We start from the raw sequence: 27,275 nt of genomic DNA, 5'->3' as shown, positions 1-27,275 counted from the left end.
ATAACTCCCATTATGATTTTTTTCCTTTGCAGTTCCTCAACTCTACCCACACAGATTCAATATCATCTGACCCTACATCATTTCTTGCTATCGACTTAATTTCATTTCTTACTAACAAAGCAACCCCACCCCCTCTGCCAACCTGCCTATCTTGTCGATAGGATGTATATTCTTGGATATTTCGCTCCCAGTCCGGATCCCCTTGCAGCCATGTCTCCGTAATGCCCACCACATCATACCTGCCAATTTCAATCTGTGCCACAAGCTCATTTATCTTATTTTGTATACTGCGTGCATTCAGATACAACACCTTCAGTCCTGTATTTCCTGTCCCCTTTCTCATTGTCGTCCCTTTATCTGATGTGGTTGAAGTTAGATTCCTAGCCCTTTCCAAACACTCTGTCCTATTTTGTGTTCTGGATACTTTAATCGCCTCTCCTGGGCTCTCATTTCTTTTCAGTTTTTTCATAATTTTCCATGAAGTTGAATCCACCCCCACCACCACCACACGCTAACCTGCTACTTTGTTTCCCGTTAGTCATACTTCTTGGAGTCCCCCCCGCCCCCCACTTTCTCGTTTAAAGTCCTGTTGACCACCCTATTTACCCTTTTCGCTAGAGCATTGGTTCCAGATCGGTTCAGGTGGAGACCATCCCAATGGTAGAGATCCCTCCTGTTCCAATACTATTGCCAGTGCCCCACGAAATGGAAATCCACTTTCCCGCACCACTCCTTTAGCCACGTGTTTACTTCCCTTATTCTCGCATCCCTATACCAATTTGCATGTGGCTCGGGTAGTAATCCGGAGATTATAACTCTTGAGCACCTGTTCTTTAATTTAGTTCCTAGTTCCTGATAATCCCCAAACAGGTCCTCTTTCCTAGTCTTACCTATGTTATTTGTCCCAATGTGGACCACAACAACTTGATCCTCCCCTTCCCTCTCCAATATCCTTTCAAGCCGGTCAGAGATGTCCCTCACCCTGGCACCGGGCAGGCAACATACCATGTGGGACTCTCGATCCTGCTTACAAAGGACCCTAGCCATTCCCCTAATTATCGAATCCCCTACAACTACCACTTGTCTTTTTGCTACCCCCTCTTGAATTGCCTCCTGCTCAGGCCTGTGGCAAAACTACAACTCCCTTCTGTTTGAAATTCACTGCAAAATGAAAGACATTTAGAGTTTTACCACATTAATAAATGTTTTCTTTGCAAATATGAATGTACAAAATTGACGGGCAGGATAAGATCAGATGGTCCAACAAACTTACTCCAAATCATGAAGGCCAGACCATCACGATTGCATACTTCTTCCCTCCTCCCATCCATCCCCAGGTAGATTCCTAGGAAAGGCAAAAACCAAAGGAAAAACCCACAGGGCTAATGAAGGATAATAAAATACTCTGGGAAATTCTTCCCTCTTCACCTGAGGCAATCAAAACCAGTTGAGAAGATCACATGCACCAAATGTTACCTGTAAAAGACACTCACTGTCTATATGTTGCAATCTCAAAAACTCCCCTTTGGGATCCAGAGCCAGCACCCACCACAGCAGCGGGTGTTGTATTCCAGAGGGAGTAACTAATCTCTGGGAGAAGGAAAATTATCAAACATCTAGTCTCTTCCGACTGTTGCCTATAGCTTACATTCATGTCCCCTGATTTCTTCCCAGCCTTTTAAACTGCTATTGTTTATCAATAGGGATGCTATCCAGCCATTCAATTATTTTATAGCCCCATAGCAGCTTTCCTCTGAGCTGTTGCAGTATAGTAAATAGATCAGTAGATTAACGTGATGAATCATTGATCTCATTCTGAGCTGTAAAATTCAATCAGCCCATATATATATCCTGCCTATATGTCCTGGTGGGTATCGCTCCCCCTGATATAAGAAGAATGGTAGCCAGCAAGAAAGAGCGACTCCGTCAAACATCAGATGAGAGGCACCCTCAACATGGTCATACACCTACACCCAGCCGCCTAAAGTCAAGGAAGAGCTTCATGAACAGTGTTGTTCCATTACAATCAACCCCATCTGAAGCTTACATCGCCTTGTGGAAAGACCAGCTCGCCAGTCTCGAACAACCCCCAGTGATGGAAATTCTACCAGATGAAAGCCTTCCCCCAGGAGCTACTTGCAACTGGGCAACCTGGAAGTGCCTTAACAGACTTCGGACTGGTGTAGGTTGTTCAAAGGCATCACTAAGCAAATGGGGATATACAACCAGCCCGTTAAACTTGTGAATGTAGAACTGAGCCACAGACTATGCAACATCTCCTGCAATGCCTATCACTAGAGGAACTCTGCACTGTTGCAGATCTTGCCGAATTCAACAACAAGGCGCAAAAATGTAACCAGTTCTGATTGGGCCATGTACAGACTGTCCGTGGATACGATAAGAAGAAGCCCATGTGTCCATGCTGGATCGTTGAAACAGCTGCCCACTTAGTCTCATCCTCTATGACCTTTTTAAACGTTTTTTTCAAATATTTATTTGCTTCCCCTATAAAACTACTAAAGATTCTTCCCTTTTTTGTGTCAGCTGTAAAATTTGATATTTTACCCCTTTCCCAGAGTCAGATTGTTTTTGAGCCATGATCCCAATACCTGACCACCTCGGTCGCCGCTATATAAACCCCTTCAGAAATGTTGCACTAATAATGACACAATTCACTTTTGGTCCTTTAGACAACTCCTTTTATGCTGCTACAATCCTTTTAACAGAGGATATCTTAATTTTAGCAAAAAGTCTCTTGTGTTGCTTCTTATCAATTGCCTTTTCAAAATTCATATACATAACATCCATAATTTTATCAAGTTAATATTAATATAAAATTTAGAAAAAATACTTGCTCGCTGACTTTAATTAACTTTTATCTTTCCAATTATTAATTGTAACCTGTAATAAGGCTTCGAGAAGCCATCTCATGCTTGTGATAGACTGACGTGTCCATTGTTACCTTGCTTATCCATTTTTCCCTTGAGAAGGAGTTTTAAATTGATTAACATTGAATTATAATTAAAAGTTCATGAAGCATTTGAATAATAATAGTTTATTAGGTGTAACTGGAGGGTGGGCATGTTAACCAGTTGGAGGGAAAAAATTGGCAAGTGAATAGTTAGGGAACAAGTCTTTCTGCGCTGTATCCGTATGCAATCCTGAAAGTGTTTCTTCAATTCTGAAGTCAAGTTAATTGTTTCCAAATTAGAAGTTTTACTTGCCTTCATTTACACTGCGAAAGTACTTCACACACTTTTTTTTGAAATTGGAAACTGTGTAGAGTCTGAGTGGCAGGAAATATTGCCAGCTGTAGAGTTCCCAAATTGTTCCAGGACTCTGCCTGAAAATACCTGTCCCCAAAGGGATATAATAATCTTTTTAATATAAGACTGTCAATACTTTCAGGTTCCTGTGTAAGATGGTGTCTTTTGGGAAGAACACATTCAGTATAGTGACCATTCTTAACATGTGAAGTCAGAGAGTGGCTCTTGTTGTTAATTCAAACATCACAACAGAGCATGATCTTACCCTCACTATTCTTTCTTGCATGGATTGCTTGAAAGTTGTGAGGGGTGGGATTTTTCTTTCACTTTATGCCCCAGGGGCACAACCTCCAATTGTAGTGTATCTGCTGTAATCTAGATTATGATTAGCAAATAGTACAAGACAGGAATAGAATCGGTCTATGTGGGCATGTATCATACAACACAGACCAATCACTCACACCGCAATCTGTAATATCCCAAATGTTCTGAGTTTCTAATTCTTCAGCATTGGAAGAAAACCACTCAACTATTTGCCTACAAAGTAAAAATGGGCACAATGTGTATCTACAATGACATCCTCTCTCCTCCTTCCTTGTCTGCTCCTAAACATGCTTCTTGTATGTGGGGTGAGATGTGTAAGTTGACTCGGAGTGGTGGAGGAAGGACAGTAATGTGCAACTAGCTGAAGCGGACGAAGAAGCAGGAGATATATTTATTGTGTAGTTATTTATAGCACAAAAGTGGGGAGCATTGTTAACTGTGAAAATGAGTGACTTTCAACAGGATACAAACACATTGGTAGATTGAGCAGTTAAATGAAATTTACTCTGGAGAATTGAGTGAATATATTTTATAAGGAAGAATAAAGAAAGGACATATACAATAAATGGAGAAATTGTAAAATCGAGGTACAAAGAGACTTGAGGGTATTGACGTGCAAATCTTTAAAAGTGGTAGGATATGCTGGTAAAGCTGTAATTTTTTAAAAAAGCACATGAGATTCCAAGTTTTGTCAATAGTGGGAAAGATCACAAGAGCTAAGAGGGAAACAACTTATAGAAAGATTAATTAGACCACACTTAAAATAGTCTGTCCAATTTTGGATATGTAAAGACTAGACGGAGGATGTAGAGGGATGAGTTTAGTTTTAAGGAGAGACAAAAGCAAGTAAGGCTGCTTTATTTTCAACAAAGGAAATTGAGAGGTGATCTGATAGGAATTCAAAATTATGAGAAGTTTTCATAAAATGAAAAAAAACTATTTCCACTGGTTGGTAGCTAGGTAATGGAGAGAAAGTTTACGACCATTATTAAAAAGAATGGAGAGACTGAGTGAATTTTTTTTATATGGGGAATGTTAAGATGTGGAATGCTCCACAAGAAACTGGAAAAGGAATCCCTAATAGCTTTTAGAAGATGAAGTGGATAAATATTTTGAAAAATTTACACAGAAGTGTTATGACGTGGCAGATGATGTGCGCCAGGCTGATGAAATTCCCGAGGGAAACTTGATCATGCGGTCACAATGATTTTGCAATTGTATTTTATTTCGTGATGTGTGTCCTGAATTCAGTAGTAATAAGTCCACCAAGACTTAGAGATTTTTTACAAAAACTAAATTAAACATTTATTAATAAAAGAAAAGATTTCAAGCACATACATAGGTTTACAAATTACTACTATAATAACTCCTAAAATCCCTAATTAATCTGGCTCGCAGTTGCACCTCTGTTAAGGCAACAGTAAAAACAAATAGATTTAAACAGACCCAGGCAAAGCAACACAATATCCTGCACAGTCACATTCAAAATGAGTTTTCTCAGCTTTGGTTACTGTAGACAGAAACTTGATGCACAAAAGCTTTTCTCACTTGTGTTAGATCTTAGAATTCCTTCTCCTTACACAAGAAGTATAACAGACAAGGTAGATGAGCTTAGAGCTTGGATTAGTACTTGGGACTATGATGTTATTGCTATTACAGAGACTTGGTTGAAGGATGGACAAGATTGGCAGATAAACGTTCCAGGATTTAGATGTTTCAGGCAGGATAGAGAGGGCTGTAGAAGAGGTGGGGGAGTTGCACTGCTGGTTAAGGGGAATATCACAGCTGTACGACAGGAGGACACCTGGTTGGGCTCATGCAGCAAGGCAATATGGGTAGAGCTCCAGAATAGGAAGGATGCAGTCACAATATTGGGGGTTTACTATAGGCCTCCCAATTGCTGGTGGGAGATTGAGGAACAGTTATGTAGGCAGATTTTGGAAAGATGTAAAAGCAAAAGGGTTGTTGTGGTGGGTGATTTTAAGTTTCCCTATATTGACTGGGAATCACTTAGTGCTCGGGGTTTGGATGGTGCAGAATTTGTAAGGTGCATCCAGGATGGCTTCCTGAGACAATATGAAGATAGTCCAACTAGGGAAGGGGCAATACTGGACCTGGTATTAGGGAATGAACCCGGCCAGGTGGTCAGAGTTTCAGTGGGAGAGCATTTCGGGAAAAGTGACCATAATTCAGTAAGTTTCAAGGTCCTGGTGGATAAGGATAACAGGAGTCCTCGGGTTAAGGTGCTTAATTGGGGGAAGGCTAATTATAATAATATTAGGCAGAAGCTGTGGAATCTAGACTGGAGGCGGATGTTTGAGGGCAAATCAACAACTGACATGTGGGGGGCTTTCAAACGTCAGTTGATAAGAATTCAGGACCAGCATGTTCCTGCTAGGATGAAGGATAAGCATGACAAGTTTCAGGAATCTTGGATAACGAAGGATATTGTGAGATTAGTCAAAAAGAAAAGGGAAGCATTCGTAAGGGCTAGAAGGCTGGGAACAGATGAAGCCCATGGAGAATACAAAGAAAGTAGGAAGAAACTTAAGCAAGGGAGTCAGGAGGGCTAAAAGGGGTCATGAAAAGTCACTGGCAACCAGGATTAAGGAAAATCCCAAGGCCTTTTGTACATATGTAACAAGCAAGAGGGTAGCCAGGGAAAGGGTAGGCCCAGAGGTGGGAATCTGTGTGTGGAGCCAGAAGAAATGGGAGAGATACTAAATGAATACTTCTCATCAGTATTCACCAAAGAAAAGGACTTAACGGTCGAGTTGTCTAGGGAAGAGTGTGTAGATAGCCTGGATCATGTTGAGATCAAAAAAGAGGAGGTGTTAGGCATCTTGAAGAATATTAAGGTGGATAATCCCCAGGGCCAGATGGGATCTATCCCAGAGTACTGAGGGAGGCAAGGGAGGAGATTGCTGGGGCCTTGACAGAAATCTTTGTATCCTCACTGGCTACGGGTGAGGTCCCAGAGGACTGGAGAATGGCCAATGTTGTTCCATTGTTTAAGAAGGGCAGCAGGGATAATCCAGGAAATTACAGGCCGGTGAGCCTTACATCAGTGGTAGGGAAATTATTGGAGAAGATTCTTCATGATAGGATTTACTACCATTTGGGAGCAAATGGGTGTATTAGTGAGAGACAGCATGGTTTTGTGAAGGGGAGGTTGTGTCTCACTAACTTGATCGAGTTTTTCGAGGAAGTGACAAAGATGATCGACGATGGAAGGGCAGTGGATGTTATATACATGGATTTCAGTAAGGCCTTTGACAAGGTCCCTCATGGCAGATTGGTACAGAAGGTAAAGTCACACGGGATCAGAGGTGAGCTGGCAAGATGGATACAGAATTGGCTTGGTCATAGAAGACAGAGGGTAGCAGTGGAAGGGTGCTTTTCTGAATGGAGAGCTGTGACTAGTGGAGTTCCGCAGGGATCAATGCTGGGACCTTTGCTGTTTGTAGTATACATAAATGATTTGGAGGAAAATGTAATTGGGCTAATTAGTAAGTTTGCAGACAACACTAAGGTTGGAGGAGTTGCAGATAGTGAAGAGGATTGTCAAAGGATACAATGGGATATAGATTGGTTAGAGACTTGGGCGGAGAAATGGCAGATGGAGTTTAATCTGGAGAAATGCGAGATAATGCATTTTGGAAGGTCTAATACAGGCAGGAATTATACAGTAAATGGCAGAACCCTTAAGTGCATCGACGGGCAGAGGGATCTGGGTGTACAGGTCCACAGGTCACTGAAAGTGGCAAAGCAGGTGGATAAGGTAGTCAGAAAGGCATATGGCATGCTTGCCTTCATTGGCAGGGGTATTGAGTATAAAAGCTGGGAAGTCATGCTGCAGCTGTATAGAACCTTGGTTAGGCCACACTTGGAATATTGTGTGCAATTCTGGTCACCACATTACCGGAAGGATATGGAGGCGTTGGAGAGGGTGCAGAGGAGGTTTACCAGGATGCTGCCTGGTCTGGAGGTTATTAGCTGTGAGGAGAGATTGGAGAAACTCGGATTGTTCTCACTGGAGCGACGGAGATTGAGAGGCGACTTGATAGAAGTTTACAAAATTATGAGTGGCATGGACAGAGTAGATAGTCAGAAGCTTATTCCCAGGGTGGAAGAGTCAATTACTAGGGGAGATAGATTTAAGGTGAGAGGAGAAAACTATAGAGGAGATGTGCGGGGCAAGTTTTTTATGCAGAGGGTAGTGAGTGTCTGGAATTTGCTGCCAGAGGAGGTGGTGGAAGCAGGTACGATAGTGGTGTTTAAGAGGCAGCTTGACAAATACATCAATAGGATGGGAATAGAGGGATACGGACCCCGGAAGTGCAAAATGTTTTAGTTGATGGGCAATATGATCGGCGCTGGCTTGGAGAGCCGAAGGGCCTGTTCCTGCGTTGTACTTTTCTTTGTTCTTTGTTCACATAACCTCATCTCCTTTGTACATGTTTCCCCCTTTTAATGCTAAATCCATTGTTCCCATATGTTTTTGCAATTTTATTTTTCTTGTAATATAAATCTTTCATTGTATTAATTTTATCAACAACCTTTGGGAAAAATAAACACACTATTTGGCTTAGCTTCTTTCAGCTAGGTGTAACATCTTACCATCTCTTTGGAATTCACACTAACCTGATTTATCTATAAATGCAAATTGTTCTCACACCTCACATTCTAAAACTTGAGCCACGTTTACATATTTAGCATTTCAAACCTAGCTTCTTGTTTGATGATGCAAAAACCTCCAGACCAGCTGCCTCCAATTCAATTAAATCCCTCACACACACAGATAAACACAGAGAAACCATTCCAAATCCCACTATTAGCCCACTTTTACAATAAATCACTAGAGTATTATGAAAATTGTTATATTTTCATGGCAGAGGGAACGAGCTGCTGGGTGGTATATATGATAGGATTTGCCCTCACATCCGTGTACTTATGGGCTACACAATCTATCTTATCTACAGCTGGTTCTGCCTAACATGAATTGGCCAAATGGTTGGGCGATTTGCTACAACCAGTTTTGAGCAAGTTTTTCACATACATGGTGAAGGATTCTTTCGCATTTGCAAAAACCAAAAACTGAACCGTATATGATATGTTTGCAATATTTGAACCCACAGCTGCACCTAAGAACTTCCTTACAGGGATGGGCTTCATCCTGTGCTCACCTTTGAAATGGAGCCGCCAAATGAGCCCCCTTTCCTTGACGTGCTATCTGAGAACTCTGCCAATGGGTTCTCTACCGCAAGCCTGCCTTCACTGGTTAATATAGATGTTGGGATTCCTACAGTTCCACGTGCTATAAGATTGGCCTTATTAGCAAACTTGTAAATAGGGCTTGAGCCATTTGCTCACTGTGCAAGCTTGGTGCTGAAATAGGGCACATCAAAGCCATCCTGCAGGACAATGGCTAGCCTAATCAGACCATTGTTTCACACAAACTCAGGAATGGGCTGAAGGCCACCTCTTTTGATCCTGAAAAGGTGCACAGTCTATCTCAGATTATCTAGGAAGGGTGAGCTGTCTCACAAAATTGGAGCAACAGGTGAACCATTTCACACTGCTATGCAGTAACAACACAAGTGGTATTCTCCACTAACAGGATGCTGCCATCAAGCCAAAATGACATTCTGCCTATCACACAAATGAGTAATGTGGCATATGAATTTCATGATGCCAGGTATGTAGACTGTACGTTCTAATGATTGGCGGAATGTATCAAACAACACATCCCTTTGGCTTTTTGCAACAGGCAAAGTACTGACCATACCCAAAAAGCCCATGCTTGCAAAACTCAAAACATAGTGTCCAATATTAGATGTGATTCCATGATTGGACAGCACTTGCTAAACAACCCTGATTGTGCTAAGAATTAACTAACAACCAATTTAAGATTATCAGTCAAGCTTGCAGTGTAGCTCAATTACGTGTGCTAGAAGCTACATATATGCACCCACAGGGCCGTATCCTTTGAGACAGAAGGAGCATGTCCACGCATTGCACCTTTTTCACTAAACAAAAGCTTGGGGTCAGTCATTCCCTGGTTTATTCCCCGTGGCAATCCCCCTTGACCAATCAGAGTCAACCTGCCTGGTTCGAATTTGGACAAAAGATTGGCAGTTAGCTGTTCCCTGGTGCATTCTCCATGACAATGCCTCCACCAATCAGCGCCCACTTGCCAATCAATCAGCAGTCTCTTCTCATGCAGTATAAATTGTTGTCCTCTTTACAATTGGTATTCTTGCATATCTGCCTTGATGAGTGCAAGACAAAAAGCTTCAACAGCAAGTTTCTTCTTTCAACATTACTCAGAAGTTATCAAGTACAACAGTTGGAGATGTTATGATCCCAACTGATGGTATTATTGGACAAGCCAAATCCCAGGTGGAACCCGGCTTGATAGATCCTAACTTTAATTTTTGTTTAGGTATGTGGAGAGTGGCTATTGAACTGAATCACAGGAGTCAGTGGATGAACTTTTACTAAAAGAATAAAACATTTATTAAACAAGAAAAGATTAACTATATTACAATATTCCTTCACTCACAACTATACCTCATTTTTTACTCATTCATGGGATGTGGGCTTTGCTGGCTCGGCCAGCATTTATTGCCAATCCCCAGTTGCTGGCATCTCACCACCACCTTCTCAAGGGCAACTAGGGATAGGCAATAAATGCTGGCCTAGCCAGCGAAACCCACATCCCGTGAATGAATTTAAAAAAAGGTATAGTTGTGGGTGAAGGAGTATTGTAATATATGTACAGGTATATAAAGATTTGTAAGGAGAACACAAGTTACAAAAGCTGTCTTATACTTTAATGTTCACAGTAAGTACACAATCCATGTAAACCGATAGGTGACCTGTGGTCAGACACACCACACTCTGAAACTAAGTGACAGATGCCACCCTAACCAGATGTTATGGATCTCTCATCAACTCCCCCAGACGCTTCTCACACCGTGAACCAATCAGTCTCGCTGAACTCTGTCTTTCAGACGGTGATTTCCAATCTCCACTTGTGAATAACTCGCTCTGGAATCTTCTCCCAAACCTCTCTCAGACACCTTCCATAAAGGGTCCACCTCCAGGGTTTCAAACTCTTCTTCTGATGTTCCTCCCCCCTGGATCACCACACAAATTCAAGTTTTTGTCCATGTACTCTCCATGCACTGACTCAGCCGTCAACAGTACATGACTGCTTTACATGCCCGTAGTAAAAAGTTACAGACCTTCAGCTGTCTCCTTGGACCTTGTGGCTTCTCGCATGCCTGTATTGCTTTAAATCTGCTTGCTGCAGTTTTCTCCCTTTAAGCTTGAAACTTGGTGCCTTCCTCTCTGCTCCTTACTGTCACTTCGACAGAACAGGACCTTTTCTAGACTCCTGTTCTTCCTTTGACTAGAAGGTCTTCTTGGGACCCGTTCTTTCTGTCTCACTCCTTGGCCTTGGAACCTTTTGGTTCTTTTGGGAAATCTACTCTTTCTGCAGTTCCCTCTCCCAGTAGACTGCTAACAACTTGGTATCTCCCTTGAGATCCAGAAATCCCTTGACATTCATTGTTAATTTAACTTTAGAGCAATTAATCGAAAATTCTTAGACTTATTTCCCTCAGCAGTCTGTTAGTATGTCAGGTAGAGAGAAACTTAAACTGCTCTCTTCAATTTGCAGCATAATGACCAACTGAACTCAAACTGCTTTTGGTGCACATGTTTGTGTGTGCATGTGCGTGTGTGTGTCTTGTGCACATGCGCGTGTGTGTCTGCATGCGTGTCCCCCTTTCTGGATCCTTGTTACTAGGAATGCAGGTATACAAACAGAGTTTTAGCCCTGTTGTCTCCAGTCAAAAGATGAAACTACATCCCAGGTTTCGCCTTTTAACCCACAAATTGAAAATAATATAAATTGAACTTAACCTTATTCCTAACACACACAAGTACAAATATAACTTATTTAAACTATCTCTATTTCCTAACAGAGGGTGAAAGGGACTAAGCGGCCAGCTCCTTCAAAGAGTGGGCACAGGCTCATTAGACCAGCATCCTGCCTGTAAAAGTCCTGAATTTTGTCTTCTAATCTGGGTAAATATGGCTGTTTCTTTTTACAGGATGATGTTAGGCAAAAGATCCATTTAAACACATTTGGTTTCTTCAAGAATGGAAATATGACTGTGGAAATGACCAGTTTGACTTCAAAGGGTTTCGACTTCAAAACTGTTGACAACCCTGCGGTGAGTTCAGTATTTTTCATGAAGTATTCAAGTATTTTTCACTCTGTTATAGTAACACTTAGCAGGTAAAAGAGGTTTATGAAGAGAAAAGCAGTGCCGTGCTGTTTCAGTTGCAATGGTGTTTGGTTTATTCTGTATAATACACCACTATCTCAACGTGTATTTTTCTTATAACAAATCCCGGTGGCTTTTTTTGTGCTATGTTGTCTGGAAATGGGATTATTGTTCCATGTTGAGGGTAATCATTACTTGCTTAGGCATTGTTGACACTTAGAAGATGTGTGAATTCCCCGTCTCCATTGTTGGTATATTGGCAGCAGCAGCACAGGAACATCATGCACATAATGACACTGCTAAACTAACAGTCACCGGTGAGCATGAAGAGACTGCTAAACTCACCCACTGTCACCAGGGGGCGCTGTGAGACCAGGGAACTAAGTTACCATGGGGTTGCTGTGAGACTGTACAACTAACAGTCACCAGAGGGCGCTGCAGGATTACAGAATTAACATGATATCACCGAGGGTGCTGTGAGACCTTAGAACTAACGTAGGATGGAATTTTCTGGTTGGGGGGGGCGGGGGTGGGGGGGGGGGGGGGGGGGGGGGGGGGGGGGAGGGTGGGCATGGACCCAATCACTGCCCACAATCGGATCAGCACCACCATAATTGATCCGCCCAGCGTAATGCGCGACTCCTGAGGATAGTGGGAGTGGGCAGGCGGTGGTGGGAGTGCATTGTCCTCTGGGTCTAATGGCAACCTGGCGGCCTGTTTATCTGAAGCACTGGCAGCGTTTGCAAGGCTGCTCACAATGGCAAGAGGAGGGGCTCACCAGAGGGCTTCTGCTGAGCAGGTCAGTCCAAAGGGTAGGGCAGCGGGACAGGCCAGGCCGGAGGGTAGGGTCAGTGTGCCCCTTGTTTTTCCGATGACTGCCTTGCTGCCCTCCTTGAGGAAGTGGCAGCACGGCGGGAGGTGCTGGTTCCCCAGGATGGGAGGAGGAGGCACCCCCCCACATGATGAAACGTGCCTGGGAGGAGGTGGCGGAGGTGGTGAGCTGCTGCGACGTGGTGTGGCGCACCTGGATCCAGTGTTGCAAGCGCTTCAAAATTTGTTGCGCTCTGGAAGGGTGAGTACCATGTTGGCACTGGTCACTTAACCCAGCAGGTCGGCTTTCCACCCCTGCTGCACCCCCTCCCCACCAAGTCTGAGTGTAGTGACTGCAATGAATTATTGATGGCATGTGTCCTTTGCTGGGTGGGCCAGCAGATATTGCCCATGCCAAAATCAGCCTGAGACGGTGGTGAAGAGATGGGTTCTGCGCCTGCAGCATGTGTTACATTGAGACCCACATGACTGTTTTGGGGACAACCTGGAGGAGCTGCACCTAGGTGCTATGCTTGAATTGCAGGACGTTCAAGTCAGGGTGATGACATGCTGAGAGGGGAGCTTCAAGTGTTCGACAGCAGTGGGGTGAGGAGGCACTGGAGCCCTGACATGTCCCACTCTGGTTGGGGTGGGCCGTGCGCGAAGAGAGTCCATGTACAATTTGCACAAATCAATGCTCTTCTCTCATTTTCAGGAGAAGAATGCTCATAACGCTGCAGAGCGTGTGAGGACTGGTGGCGGCCAGGTGCAGTTAGCCATTCTCAGCCAGTTTGAGCAGGAGCCCTGGATTTGGAGAGGTGCCATGTGCCCAGGTTCACTGGTGTCAGTGAGGCTGGGGTGCCACAGCCAGGTGTGTATGCCCAGCAGTGAGGTCAGCATTGTTCTCCCAACAGTCATAGCAGTGCTGAATGTTAAGTAATTTAATTTTGTAACATGGCTTGACCATTGCTTATGGAAGGATGAGCGCATAATGATCCGGGGGACAAGGATGCACTTTGACCTTGTCTGCACATTAACTGATCCAATGTCCTTGTTCTTCCTTTCAGCATCAGTGGAGCAGGGCCAGAAGGAGGAGCAGCAGAGGTCCCCTCTCATACCTGAGGGCCCTGAAGTCTCACCAGCATCACACCATCTCTGCCAGGCAGGCACCAGCGCAGACACTAGCACCTCGGGAGTTAGAACGTCGGCTGGTGTCCTGGGGCACAGCAGTGAGGGCACTTCACAGTTGTTGGAGAAGCTGGCAGAGACAGAGAGTGCCCATGGCGCCAGCAGTCGGAGGACTGCAGGGGACCAGGCACATGCTTAGTCGGTGCCTGATGATGTGCCTCTGGAGTTGGCCGCAATGCAGCAGCTACAGGAAATGCGGCCGGGTGTGCGGGTCCATCTGGGGGCGATACACGAGGTTATGCTTGGCTTGGTCTCCGTGGTGGAGGAGTCTACGCAGATGATCACTGAAGCAATGAGCCACATGTCCGAGCACCATGCATCCTCCATGGAGAGAGTGGTGACTGTCGTGGAGAGGCTCCTCCAGAAGACCCATCAGGGCTTCCTGGGGATGCGCTCTGACCAGCAAGCCCTCACATTGGCATTGACCTCAGCTGGTCAGTGCCAGTGTGGGAGATGGTGTGGGCATCAAGTTTACCAGCTCAGTGCCCATCCATCCACGGCAAGCAGGGAGGTCTGAAGTGACCTCACGTCGGCACAGCAGCTGCCTGGCGTCTCTGCGGGCACCTCAGGGCGCTCCGGATGAAGGCAGCAGCTCCTCCGCCCTTCTCCCAGTGACTGAACCATCCAGTGAGGCTGCGACTACTGGGGAGATGCCAGCTGTGGAACTGGCAGCTCCCTCCCAGCACTGGCTCCACTAGCCAGAGGACGACTGCCAAGGTTATCGAGGCCAACAGGACAGCAGAGTCAGCAGGCTGTCTCAGATGCCACTCCAAGCGATGGGGCAGCACCAAGACGTAGCACCCGGAAATGAAAACATAAAGCACCTTAGACACACCACGGGTTTTTCACTGGTGCTTTTGTGCTGGCCCAAGATGAGGTCCTTATGATTTGTTTTGATTTGTAACACTATTCTCTTTTTTTTGGAATAAGTTGGCTTGCTTGACATGTTAAATTCAGAGATGTCACCATGGCTGAAGGTGCCTCTTTTCTTCTGCATGTGTATAGTTTCCAGAACTGTAATGAGTGCTTTGTTGAACATTCAGCTTTATTAACAAAGCCCTTAGTGACTTCCTAACCTGGCAGATTTTGCAGTCAGGTGTCGAGTATCGAGCCTACAGCCCAGGCTTGTCCTGGAAGTCCGTCTGTTGTGTGCTAGCTGAAAATTCGTTGGATTAAAGCCGCCTGAGTGTCCCTGCCTCCCTGGAGTATGCCTGGGTCGGTGTCTATCCCCTCAGCATTTCCCTGTGCACGCTTATCCTCGGACTCACTGCTGGACTCATCGTGTGCAGCCGCAGCCACTTCATCGTCCACTGCATCCCCCCTTTCCAGCGCAAGATTGTGGAGAGCGCAACATGCTACCACTATCACCGAGACATGATCTGGGAGGTACTGGAGTGCACCCCCTGAGTGGTCCAGGCATCAGAAGCACATTTTGAGAAGGCTGATGGTTCTCTCCACCACAGCCCTTGTGGTGCCCTGGCTCCTATTGTACCGCTGCTCAGCTTCTGTTCTTGGATGGTGGAGAGGGGTCATGAGCCACTTTCTGAGGGGATAGTCCTTGTCACCCAGCAGCCATCCATCCAGCTGGGCTGGAGCACTGAAGAGCCCTGGCACCTGGGAGTGTCTGAAGATGTAGGTATCATGGGAGCTGCCTGGGTACCTTGCAGACTTGTAGAATCAGCATCCTGTGATCATGCACTATCTGCACGTTCATGGAGTGGAAGCCCTTCCTGTTGACAAAGGCACCGGGCTCACCTACTGGCTCCTTGGTGGCCACATGTGTACAGTCTATAGCACCCTGGACGCGGGGGAAGCCAGCAAGGCCGCGAAGCCTCTGGCTCGCTGTGTCTGGCTTGCCTGGTCGCAGCGGAAGGGAATGAAGGTTGATGCCCACCTGAACAGAGCGTCAGTGACCTGCTTGACACAAGTGTGCACAGCTGATTGGGAGGCACCACGAAGATCACCCATCGATCCCTGGAAGAAGCCAGAGGCATAGAAGTTGAGGGCAGCTGTGACCTTCAGAGCTGCTGGCATGGGGTGTCCACCCACACAGTTAGCAGAGATCTCAGGCCCAATTATCTGACAGATATAGTTGACTGTCTACTTTGAGCGAGACGGAGCCTCCTTTGGCAGTGCGCCTCAGACATATTGCAGTAGCTGCTTCACCGCCTGTATACCCTGGCAGCAGGATAGTGGTGTCTTCTGTGGCCCCTTCAGCCTTCGACTACCTCTTGGCCCTGCACCCCTTGTGCCTGCGCCTGTCCTCCCAAAGGTGACTCTCCGGAAGTGAATTTGCACTCCTGGCCTCCTCCCCCTACAAGCCCTCCCTTCCTCCTCAGAGGAGCTGTCTCCAGTGGACAGTTCAGCTCCCATTCCCAGGCTAAGGGAAGGCTTCCTGAGACCTGCAGGCCCAGAAAAGATTATTCACTGCAGAGTACTGACCTGAAGCAGCTGGTATGCGTTCTGAAGAACTGCAGATCACACAGGCAAGTTTCAAAATCTTTCATAAATAAATACTTGACAGAGCATACTCGCGGCCCCAGTGAGCCCTCTTATCCCGCCCGTGGCTGAGGTTTATACAAATGTCCTACCCGCCTACCCGTGCGCCGACCTGAAGATTGCACGGGCATCGAAAAATCTGCATCGATTGGTGAGTCCAGGGTCTTAAGTGGCCCGTTAATTAATGGCGGGTGCGTGTCAGACATCATCGCACACCCTCCCAGTGAAATATTGCGAGGGCGCGCAGTGATATCGGGACACTCGCCCAGTGTCATTTTACGCGTGGATGTGTGGGGCCCACCCCCACACACCAATGGGAAAATTCTGCCCATAGTGTCACCAGGGGGAGCTGTGAGACCATGGAACTAACATATTTGCATATTAATTTGATTTTTAATTTTTATTTAAGTTATGACATGATCCTATGTAAACCTAAATCACCCAAACTTCATTTTTCTTTCATATTTGTCTAAGCTGGAAAGTTTATGTTCTCCATTTGTGCAACACAAATGATACAACAGTCCAGATTTACTAGAATAGCTCCAGGGATGCGAGAGCTCAGACTTCATAGAGATGTTCAAGGTCCTAAATGGTGTCAATAAGGTTAAATACGGAGAAACTATTTCCAGTAACGGAAGGGTCAGTAATTAGAGGACTCCGATTTAAGGTGAGAGGCAAAAGGATCAGAGCCAACATGAGGAAAATAATTTTACGCAGCGAGTTGTGATCTGGAATACACTACTAGAAAGGGAGGTGGAAGCAAATCCAGTCATAACGTTCGAAAGTGCGTTAGGTAAATAGTTGAAAGGGAAAAATATTATGGGGCTATGAAGAAAGTGCAGTGGATTGGGATTAATTGGATGACTCCAAAGAATCAGCACAGTCACGATGGTGTTATATCATCTTATGATCCTATGATTCTACAATTGGTAAGGTGGTCAGAGGAGTGAAGAGAGACTTAGAAAAGAAGAATATCTGCAGAACCAAAAACATTGCAACAAGAACGAGCATTCACTAGCAAAGGCATAAGCAGCATGCCTCCTGCACTCAACACCGTGGGTGTGCCTATATTATGTGGACTGTCGCCAGGCAAGAAGGTGGCTTGCCTTCACCTTCTCAAGGACAGTTGCAGATGGGCAATAAATACTGACCTTGCCAGCAATTCCCACATCCAATGAATGAATAAAAACATTCATCAAAGCATAATTTTTGACTGATAAATAAAAAAACTGGAAGTCCTATGCAGGCTTTACAAACTGAAAATTAATAAATGCTGGGGTAGATGATACATGTCTCAGTGCTGAAAGAGACCAAAGAGAATCTTTGTGAAATTTTGACATCATTATGGGGAGGTTTGGAAAGCTGCAGGTAGATGGCACCATATTCAAAAGGGCTAGCAAAATTGATATGGGCAGTTATAAACTCATTATTTTACGTCGATTTAGAGTGACACTATTTTTTAAAATTTAATTTATGGTACATAGGCATCGCTGGCTAGGTCAGCATTTATTGCCCAATGTAATTGCCCTTCATAAGGTGGTGGTGTGCTGCCTTCTTGAATCCACAGTGCTGTTAGGGAGGAAGTTCCAGGATTTTGACCCAACGACAGCGAAGGAACAGTGATATATTTCCAAGTCAGGATGGTGTGTGGCTTGGAGGGGAACTTCCAGGTGGTGGTGTTCTCATGTGTCTGCTGCCCTTGTTCTTCTAGATGTTGGTGGTGGTGGGTTTGGTAGATGTTGGTGGTGGTGGGTTTGGGAGGTGCTGCGTGATGAGTCTTGATAAGTTTCTGCAGTGCACCCTGTAGATGGTAAACATTGCTGCTACTGTGCATCATTGGTGGAGGGAGTGAATGTTGTGGATGAGGTGCTAATCAAACGGGCTGCTTTGTCCTGGATAGTGTCAAGCTTCTTGAGTGTTGTTGGAGCTGCACTCATCCAGGCAAGTGGGGAGTATTCCATCACACTCGTTACTTGTGCTTTGTAGATGGTGGACAGGCTTTGGGGAGTCAGGAGGTGACTTATTCATCACAGGATTCCTAGCGTCTGATCTGCTCTGTTGCCACAGTATTTATATGGTTGGCCTAGTTCAGTTTATGGTCAATGATAACCCCCAGGATGTTGATAGTGGGGGATTCAGTGATGGTAATGCCATTGAATGTCAAGGGACAATGGTTTGATTCTCTCTTGTTGGAGATGGTCATTGCTTGGCGCTTGTGTGGTGCAAATGTTACTTGCCATTTGTCAGCCCAGCCTGGATTTTGATCAGGTCTTGCTGCATTTGGACATGGATGGTGTCATGAATGGTGCTGAACATTGTGCAATCATCAGTGAACCTCCCCACTTCCGACCTTGTGATGGAAGGAAGGTCATTGATGAAGCAACAGAAGATGGCTGGGCCTAGGACATGACCCTGAAGAACTCCTGCAGTGATGTCCTGGAACTGAGATAATTGACCTCCAACAACCACAACTTTTGTGCTGGGTATAACGTCAACCAGTGGGGAGTTTTCCCCCTGATTCCCATCAACTCCTGTTTTGCTCGGGCTCCTTGATGCCACACTTGGTGTCAAGGGCAATGGAATAGTTTATCTTGACTAAATTTGAAGTTTTGCCCAACAGTAATAAAGAGCCATCAGCATGGATTCAAAAGGAAAATATCCTTGACATGTTTGCTAGACATCTTGTTGTAGTGACAACCTAATTGGGTTTTGAATAAACCTGTATCAAGGCCACCCAAAGTTAATTGACATTGATCAACCTGATAGGCTATTGGTTAAATTCAAAAGCTTTGCGGATCCAGGAAGAATCTTGGAAATGGATAAGGAATTGGCTGAGTGCTGTAGAAAACAACAGGTACTTCATAGTGAAGTCATGCCAGGATGGCAGAGGAGTACTGTGTAAGGTGCCGCAGGAACTGGTGATGATCCACTCTCCTTGTTTTATATTTTTACGGGATGTGGGCGTCGCTGGCTGGGCCAACATTTATTGCCCATCCCTAGTTGCCCTTGAGAAGGTGGTGGTGAGCTGCCTTCTTGAATCGCTGCAGGCCATGTGGTGTAGTTACACCCACAGTGCTGTTAGGAAGGGAGTTCCAGGATTTTGACCCAGTGACAGTGAAGGAACGGCGATAAATTTCCAAGTGTTGATGGTGAGAGACTTGGAGGGGAACTTCTGGGCATCTGCTGCCCTTGTCCTTCTAGATGGTAGCAGTTGTGCGTTTGGAAGGTGCTGCCCAAGGAGCCTTGGTAAGTTTCTGCAGTGCATCTTGTAGATGGTACACACTTCTGCCACTGTGTGTCTGTGGTGGAGGGAGTGAATGTTTGAGTAAGGGATGCCAATCAGGCGGGCTGCTTTGTCCTGGATGGTGTCAAGCTTCTTGAGTGTTGTTGGAGTGACAATAATTTGAACCTCAGTAGGAGCAGTTAAATTTGCAGATGATAAACTAGGAGAGTCAGTGGATTTGGAGGAGGCAGCTCAAAATTATTGAATGACTTGGACAAATCATGCATTCAGGAAAACGGCAGATCTCTAATATATTATTAAATGTTACTCATAGGGGAGAAATTATGCTTCTCAGTTGGTGTTGAAATTACCACAAGTGGAGTTGAAAGCGAATCTAGGAGCCTTTGCATCCTTGATACTTAACATGTCCACCTAATACAGGCCAGCAGTCAAGAAAGAATGTGGATGGAATGTTCAATGGCATAACGCGTATATGCTGGGTACCTGTCAGAGGAAGTCATGTCGGGGCTACAGGTTGATTATTGTGTCCAGCCCCAGTCACTGATAGTTAAAGAAAACATTCAAATGCTGGAGACAGAAAAGAACCTCAAGGCTGACCTAGTGTGAAAGATATAAATTCTAAAGAAATACTCGGGGGGAAACGTGAAGTTTTTGAACTGGAAAACAGACATCTCCAAGATGATCTTACAGAGAGAAATACATGGTCGTGAATGCAACATGAAAGATAAATCCAGAGTGTTAATCTAAATTGTGAGAGCAGAACAAATGGTCAGAGATTCAAACTAGTAAAATTTGAATAGACCACTGATATCAGGAAGTTCTTCACATAGTGATAAATATATGGAATGAACATCCAGATTGCTGTGAAGGTGGAAACCTGGAAATAATTTAAGAACTTATTAAATGCTGCAGTGGAGGAACGTTGGACCTTTCTGGATGGATGTACTGAGATGCCTTGATTAGCATTCAACATTCTTAATTACCTTGTCATCCATGTCCCGGAGTGTTAGTGTCTTGAGGAGATAACCAGATTAGGAGGAAAATATTCTAAAATGCTAAATAATTGGATGTCAATCCTAAGAAAGCAAAACGGTATGTAGACCCCAGAGCTCCCCAACTCTCTTGAAAATTCTGATTTGTTTCTTCAGTGCTGCTACATTCCTGATGGCCAACCCTCATTATTGACCTTTGATGTTGTCAGTCGCAAAAAACAAGGATGAAGTCTGCCAGGCTCCATGAATTTGTGTGTCCTCAGGTAACACAGCCGGCCAACCCTGGAGCCACAGGTCTTTGCAGAGAAGACGAGTTCCCCTGAGGTGGGCGATAGGGAGGGGGTTCTTCCCAGGGTTCTGCTCTCTCTCCTCCTTTCGTCACTTCTCCACAGCAGGGTTTATGTGGTCAGTTTCCAACTGTATGGCGGCTTGTTGGATGAGGCTGCCACGTGGCAGTTTGTGGCAAGCTCTTCCCACACACCAATGTCAATTTGTCCCTTTTATAATGAGGCCTTCAGAGTACCCTTAAAACATTCTTTGTCCTTTTTGAGATTGGTGCCATCCTTAAATTTGAAAAGAGGATCTGCTTCGAACGAATGGACCTTGTATAATCCTTTATGGTGAATGTCAGTAAGCTGTTTGCCTTTGGGAGGCATCACAACCAAAGCCAGTTGTGTTCTCACCTGATTTCCATGTGGCTGCACTTTCCACCAAGAGTTGTGACAAGGAGTGAGAATGCTAGCTGCTTTTGTTAATTCTTAGCTCTGTTAGTTTTACCAATTTTCTGCCGGTTGGCCTGTACTTGTACACTCACGAAACGACTGAAAAGACCTGCGTGTATTTTATTCTTTCACAGCGTTTATTGCTTGCCCATCCCTAGTTGCCCTTGAGAAGGTGGTGGTGAGCTGCCTTCTTGAACCGTTGCAGTAGACATGTGTAGGTACACCCTACAGTGCTGCATTTAAGGCTCTTGCTTGCTCATAGAATTTTTCTGACATGCAATAAAAGAAAAGACTTGCATTTGTGTCCAAAAATATATGTGCAAAAGGTATGTTCAATATTGATGCATTCCAGATTGTTCAAAAGATTTTACTTAAAATTAGAAATCTTTCTAACTTTGAGATATTTAACTCATCTGAATGTTCAGGTGAATACTTAATTAAAAATAATCTCACTGGATATCCTGGTTAAAATTTATCCCTCAGCCAACACCAAAGCAGATCAACTGGACCTGGTTCTCCTGGCTTTTTATTGAATGGGCAGTTACATTTGTCCACGTAACAACAGTGTCAAAGCTTCAAAAGTAATCCATTGGCTGCAAAGCACTTTGGGATGTTCTGAGGTGTGCAAGGCATGATATAAACACATTTTTCTCTCCTTCTTTCTTTAACTATAACTAACTAATGTATTTCTTTCCTTTGCATTCATCTCAGCTGGGGCTCAGTTTGGACAGAACCAAGAATGATGGCTTCTCATCCTATCTGGTAAGTTAGCTTTTTTGGCATGGGATTTGCAATTAAATTTTTCGCCCTTTTTTTTGTACAGTTCCAAGAACATCATCAAGTCTCTTGTATTGTACCCAAATGGCCATTCTTGCTATGTGATTTCTGTGAGAGGAAACAGATCATTGGACTTTGGAGGTATCACAGCTGAGCTGTCCTCCTCTGATGTCCACAGATGTACTCTTGGCCAGGGTCCACTGGATACTTAGCAGTAGCAGGAATCCCAAATCCCAAATGGATATTGCCCTCCCTTAGGCAAGGGGCGCTGAAGCCACTGGCAATAGCCCATCTGTGGCCTTGACTGAGATTCATCAAATCAGCTCAGAGAGTACCTTTACCCACGAGGGGAGAGGTTTCGTTTTTGGAACAAGGGGTTTGATTTGTTTGCCACAACCTTTTGAATGGACCACTTTTGATTAATACATTTTGCATTCAATGTATTCCTTCCCCTTGAAATTTGTAAAAACAAAAATCTGAATTACCTCTTGCACTAAATGCTAAACCCTAACAATATATCTTTCCTCCAGATTCAGGAGGACCACCTTCATTGATCTCTTTGTGAGCTTTTCTATGCCACACATGGAAGCCTAATCAGAAGTTCATCCTGTCTAAAGCGGTGGTCTATGAATCGGTTTCTTCCCACAATTGGTATCTAATTAATATAGTTAGCATCCAGTGAGGTACACAGCCCAGCTAGATTCACGCTTGACTTCTGCATGAATTCTCGTGTCAGGCTCAGTGCAAGTGTAGGTGAAGAATTTCAACTTGCAGAAAGCTGGACCCACAAGGATCATTTTGGTGAATGCAGTCTTTCCTCGGATTGCTGTTGATTCAACTTGTATTCAACAACCCACATAAAAACTGTTCTTTATTCTGTAGTGATCTGATTTTTTAATAGGAAGAAGATATTGATTTTTGCTTTTTGAAGAAAAAGCCTCCAATTGATGTACCTGTCACACTTTTCCTTTTTGACTTTGGAAAACTACAGTGAGTACGCATCAAAAAACAAATTTCCCATTGGAATCTTCAGCCAATGGCCCCTTGGTTGTTCCTTCATATTCCACTTCCACCTGTTATTGCTTCACAGAGTTAGAGTCCTGACATCTGGCAACAATCAGCCAAAGGCCACTGATGTTGGGACTGCAGAAAGCCAACCAGCCAAGGTCAAAAGCAGCAAGACAGATGTGAAACCAAAGAGTGAACCAGAGAACTTAACAGAACCACAGAAGAAGAATGAAACCATGAAGCAGCTTGAAGCGCAGAAAGGTAAGAAATTGATGCGTGTTTTCATTTTTGGCTCCTCCAATAGTTGGTAAACATGAGCAAGAAGGAAAGTTGTTAATCACATCACCCCCAAGATACGCTTCTGCACTGTCTGGTAATTACACAGAGAGGAGACCTGAAAAAGAACTAATATAAGTCACCTGCTTGTTCCCTCCCCACAAGCTGGGGAATAGTAAAGGGCTAACAACCTGCAAGTTTTCGAAGAAACTCTAGGGTTTCTGGCAATATGATATTGAAGATCACTATTAGAGGGAGCAATATTTTTGGCCAAATGGTCTTTTCTCACCTCTGATTCTACATTTCTTAGACACATTAATGGATTGTGGAAGCTTAAGGTAACTGTTGCCGAGAATGACAAAATAACTGTTGTAATTCCAAGAGCTGAAGCTTTGTTGTAGACTTAAATTCTCCACTGTAGAGCTTTTTATATTTTTTAAAACAGAGCATACATGTTAATTGCGTATTAATTATATGCAAATGGTGGCATTAACTGGGGATTCACTTGTGCCCTATAAACATTGACTGAAAGTGTGGTTCGTGGGTTAGGAGATGCTTACTTGTCATGTGTAACTCATAAATAAATGCTTACAAAAGTTGGTAAAGATTGGCTCCAGTTCTATCCTTTACCAGCTGGGTTGCTGGAATGTAACAATACACATACTGTGAAGTCACTTTGGTTTTATAATAGTGTTTGAAAGCAGGATAGCGAGGCACACTCAGAGCCGTTTGCATTGTTGTGTGCATGTTGGGAACTACGTAACGTTTGAGGTTGGGATAATTTGATCAGTGCTTGGATTTAACACGCCTTTAACCTTGAGGGCAATATTTCACCTGTTGTGGTAGGGTATGCCCTGTTAGTTTGTGATGAGGCCTGCCAAAGAGAGTGGAGCTTTTGTGTAGGTTTGCATATAATCATTTTATTTAGCTTCTTCTATTAACACATTCCTTAGATGCAGTGCACTTTGATGCTTAGTGTACCACTAGAAGTGGAAGATGGGAACAAAGATGAGGAAATAGCAACAAATGTCTTGGGTCAGTTTCTTGTTAATCCTGCTGGTAACCTTGCATACTGAAGGGCCTTAAAGTGGGAAAGATAAAATTAAAGGCAAATTTTGGCTACTTAGTATTTTCCATCACTTATTTGATTTAATAATTGGAATAACCAGTAAAATATGTAATTCTTGGAACGCTGGCTTGACACAGCTCTGATTCTGCACATTACCAATGGTATCCATTGTGTTGAGTGTTATGCCTGCGAGTTTTAATAAGTCAAATTCCTGTCTTCTTGAGAAGTTATGCACAAAATCTGGATGAAGATTCTTTTAAAACAAACAGATAACCACTTGCTATTTTATGCTAAAGACACATTTATTTTCCTCCACAGCAAAGCCAAAATCTGTGAAACGTGTTGCTGAACCAAAGGTCAGTAAATGTACTGTTTTTATTTTCGTTGCTATAAATGCAAGTCTTTTTCTTTTAAAGATGAAGGCCTGGTCTCTTTCTTAGGAAACTGTGATACAAAGCATTTCCTTTGAAAGAAATATTAGGTAGGGTGTTATATGCTGGAGTTTAAAAGAGTGAGGGGTGATTTGATTGAATTCTGAACAGCCTTGACAAGGTTGACATCGAAGGTGAGTCTTGTGGGTGAGTCCAGAACTAAGGAGCACTGTTTTAAAATTAGGGGTCACCCTATTAGGACAGAGATGAGAAATTCTTTCTCTGAGGGTTGTGTGACTTTGGAATTCTTGCCTTAGAAGACGGTGGAGGTGAGGCATTTGAATATTTTTAAGGCAAAGGTAGATAGATTCTTTTAGGCAAGGGTATCAAAGGTCATCAGGGTTAGATGTGAATGAGGAAATCGAGACACAAGAAGATCAGCCGTGATCTTATTGAATGGTGGAGCAGGCTCGAGGGGCCGAATGGTCTATTCCTGTTCTTGTTTCTTATGTTCTTATGTTTGAGATGTGCAGTATTCAACCAGAGCACAAGTTCTGGAATAGCTGTACAGTGGAGGAGTCATAATTGCTTGACATTTCTAACAAACAACAGTAGAGGAAGCAAAATAAAGGTTATTATTATATTCCCTAAAGCTGGACACTCAATGCTGTACATAATCCCTAACTATAAAGTATGGGAAGTCTGGGTAGGCAGGGAAGAGAGAGCAGTGTAGATAAGAAAATTGATGCTCTCTGATCGGTTTAGTATTATTTGATTGAGCTACTGGAGAGCAACTGCTACAACACAGGTCGCTGCTTTCAGAGTGTTGCAGGCGCCAGGAGGAACAGGTCATTGCAGAGTGAGGATCATTGGACATTAATGTGGGGAACAAAAGCAGCAAAAGAATAATTTGTGTTTTTATTTTAGGCTAAAACTATTCCACTGAAGGAAAAAAATGCATCCTATTCATTCACGGTAAGTAGGATTTACGAGTTGATCCTTTACGTTTTAGATAATGTTTGCACTGACTTACTCTAACTGACAAATTGTCTAACCACATGGTTTTCTCTCTGCAGTTCTCACTTACCATTAATACTGAGGAGGAACAGGGACTTTACAGTCTGTACTTCCATAACTGCTACACCGACAAAAAGCCATCTCTGCAGTCTTTCCGCTTTGATATGGATGTGAGTACGAGGAAGGCATCATTACTCTTTATGGAGCAAAAGAGTTATTAGGAACATTTAAGCAAATCTGCTAAATATTAGTTTAGAGCAGTTATCCTTTTTATAGCATTGTGAAAGCTTTAAATGCAAATTTGAAACTAAATTTATTAAATATAAAAACAGGAAATGCTGGAATGCATGGTACATTGATCAGCACCAGAGAGAAAAAGATTTATATTTCTGCTGTAAACTATTGGGACTTGTCTGAAATGTTAACTTGATTTAGATTTGAGATGCTGACTGTCCTCTTTAGTTTTTACAGCATTTTATATTTTTGTTTTAGACTTCTAACATTTTTGTCATCGTCGTCTTCAAGTTTCACATCACTTCTGTTTTCATTCAGTCAAAAAAATCTCCCAGATCCCCTGCTCTGCTGGGATATGAGCTCAGGCACATGTAACAATATTGTCGAATTGCACTTTGAATTTTTCTTCTCAGCCATTAACACTTGTTACAAAACACAGTAATCATCAGTTGCCTTGAGGCTGTTGCCTTTGCTTCATTATTGATATTGCAGAAATCTCTCTACTCTTGAGTGTGACACCACTCTGGAGGCCGCAAGATTTAAATGATAAGTTTTGAGGAAAACCTAACTAAAAATATCAAACATTCATCACACACCAGATGTTATATTTTGTTATAGGCGCAAAACAATCATTTTTATTTAAAAGGAGTCATTAATTGACCCAGAGCTTGAAACTTAACAGTATTGCAAAGTTATGCCATCAAATAGCAATTAAAACCTGATTAATGTAGCAGCTAGACCTTGGAAAGGGATGGATCCCGCTGAGCAACAGGGTAATGTGCATTATATAGATGTTAGCAATGGCTCAGTGATAGCACTCTTAACTCCCCCTGAAGCAATTGGACAAACCCTAGAAGACGGCAGCCTCTGATGTCAATAATTATAGCGACCCTGCTCCACTGCCTCTCCCAACTATCATCTATAACTGGAGATATCCTGAGTCTTAGGAACTCATCCAGCTCCTTTTAAAACAAGCACTGTGAATCCATACTTAACAGTACGGACCTAACGGTGATGAAGAGCAGGTTGAAGGAGCTATAAGCAGAACAAATGGTATCTGCAGGGGTTTTACAGTTTACCCAAGTTGAAGATGATTGACCGAGTGGCCAAGTCACAATGCTTGGCAAGGGGTGGGTGAGGTCAGTTAGAAAGTGGGGCCCAGATCTTGCAATTCCTAC

The 27,275-nt window shown here is 43.8% G+C and overlaps 1 protein-coding gene across 8 annotated transcripts in view; it reads left to right on the top strand.

The window, feature by feature from the left end:
* The window catches only part of gpr107 (G protein-coupled receptor 107), a 143,625-nt gene that overhangs the window by 4,440 nt on the left and 111,910 nt on the right, over nt 1-27,275 (top strand). For all 8 annotated transcript variants that reach the window (XR_005943722.1, XR_005943723.1, XM_041193147.1 and 5 more), the window contains exons 2-8: nt 11,714-11,836; nt 22,057-22,107; nt 23,024-23,112; nt 23,213-23,391; nt 24,794-24,831; nt 25,774-25,821; nt 25,923-26,033. Coding sequence is in view for 6 of the 8 variants with exons in the window: in XM_041193147.1 (XP_041049081.1) it covers nt 11,714-11,836; nt 22,057-22,107; nt 23,024-23,112; nt 23,213-23,391; nt 24,794-24,831; nt 25,774-25,821; nt 25,923-26,033 (639 nt within the window). In the remaining 2 variants the exon portion in view is untranslated. The remainder of the gene's footprint in view (nt 1-11,713; nt 11,837-22,056; nt 22,108-23,023; nt 23,113-23,212; nt 23,392-24,793; nt 24,832-25,773; nt 25,822-25,922; nt 26,034-27,275) is intronic.

This window comes from Carcharodon carcharias, chromosome 8 (genome assembly GCF_017639515.1).
Source record: "Carcharodon carcharias isolate sCarCar2 chromosome 8, sCarCar2.pri, whole genome shotgun sequence".
Lineage (NCBI taxonomy): Eukaryota > Metazoa > Chordata > Chondrichthyes > Lamniformes > Lamnidae > Carcharodon > Carcharodon carcharias.
The sequence above is the reverse complement of the archived record's forward strand: the minus strand, read 5'-3'. Positions and strand labels throughout refer to the sequence as shown.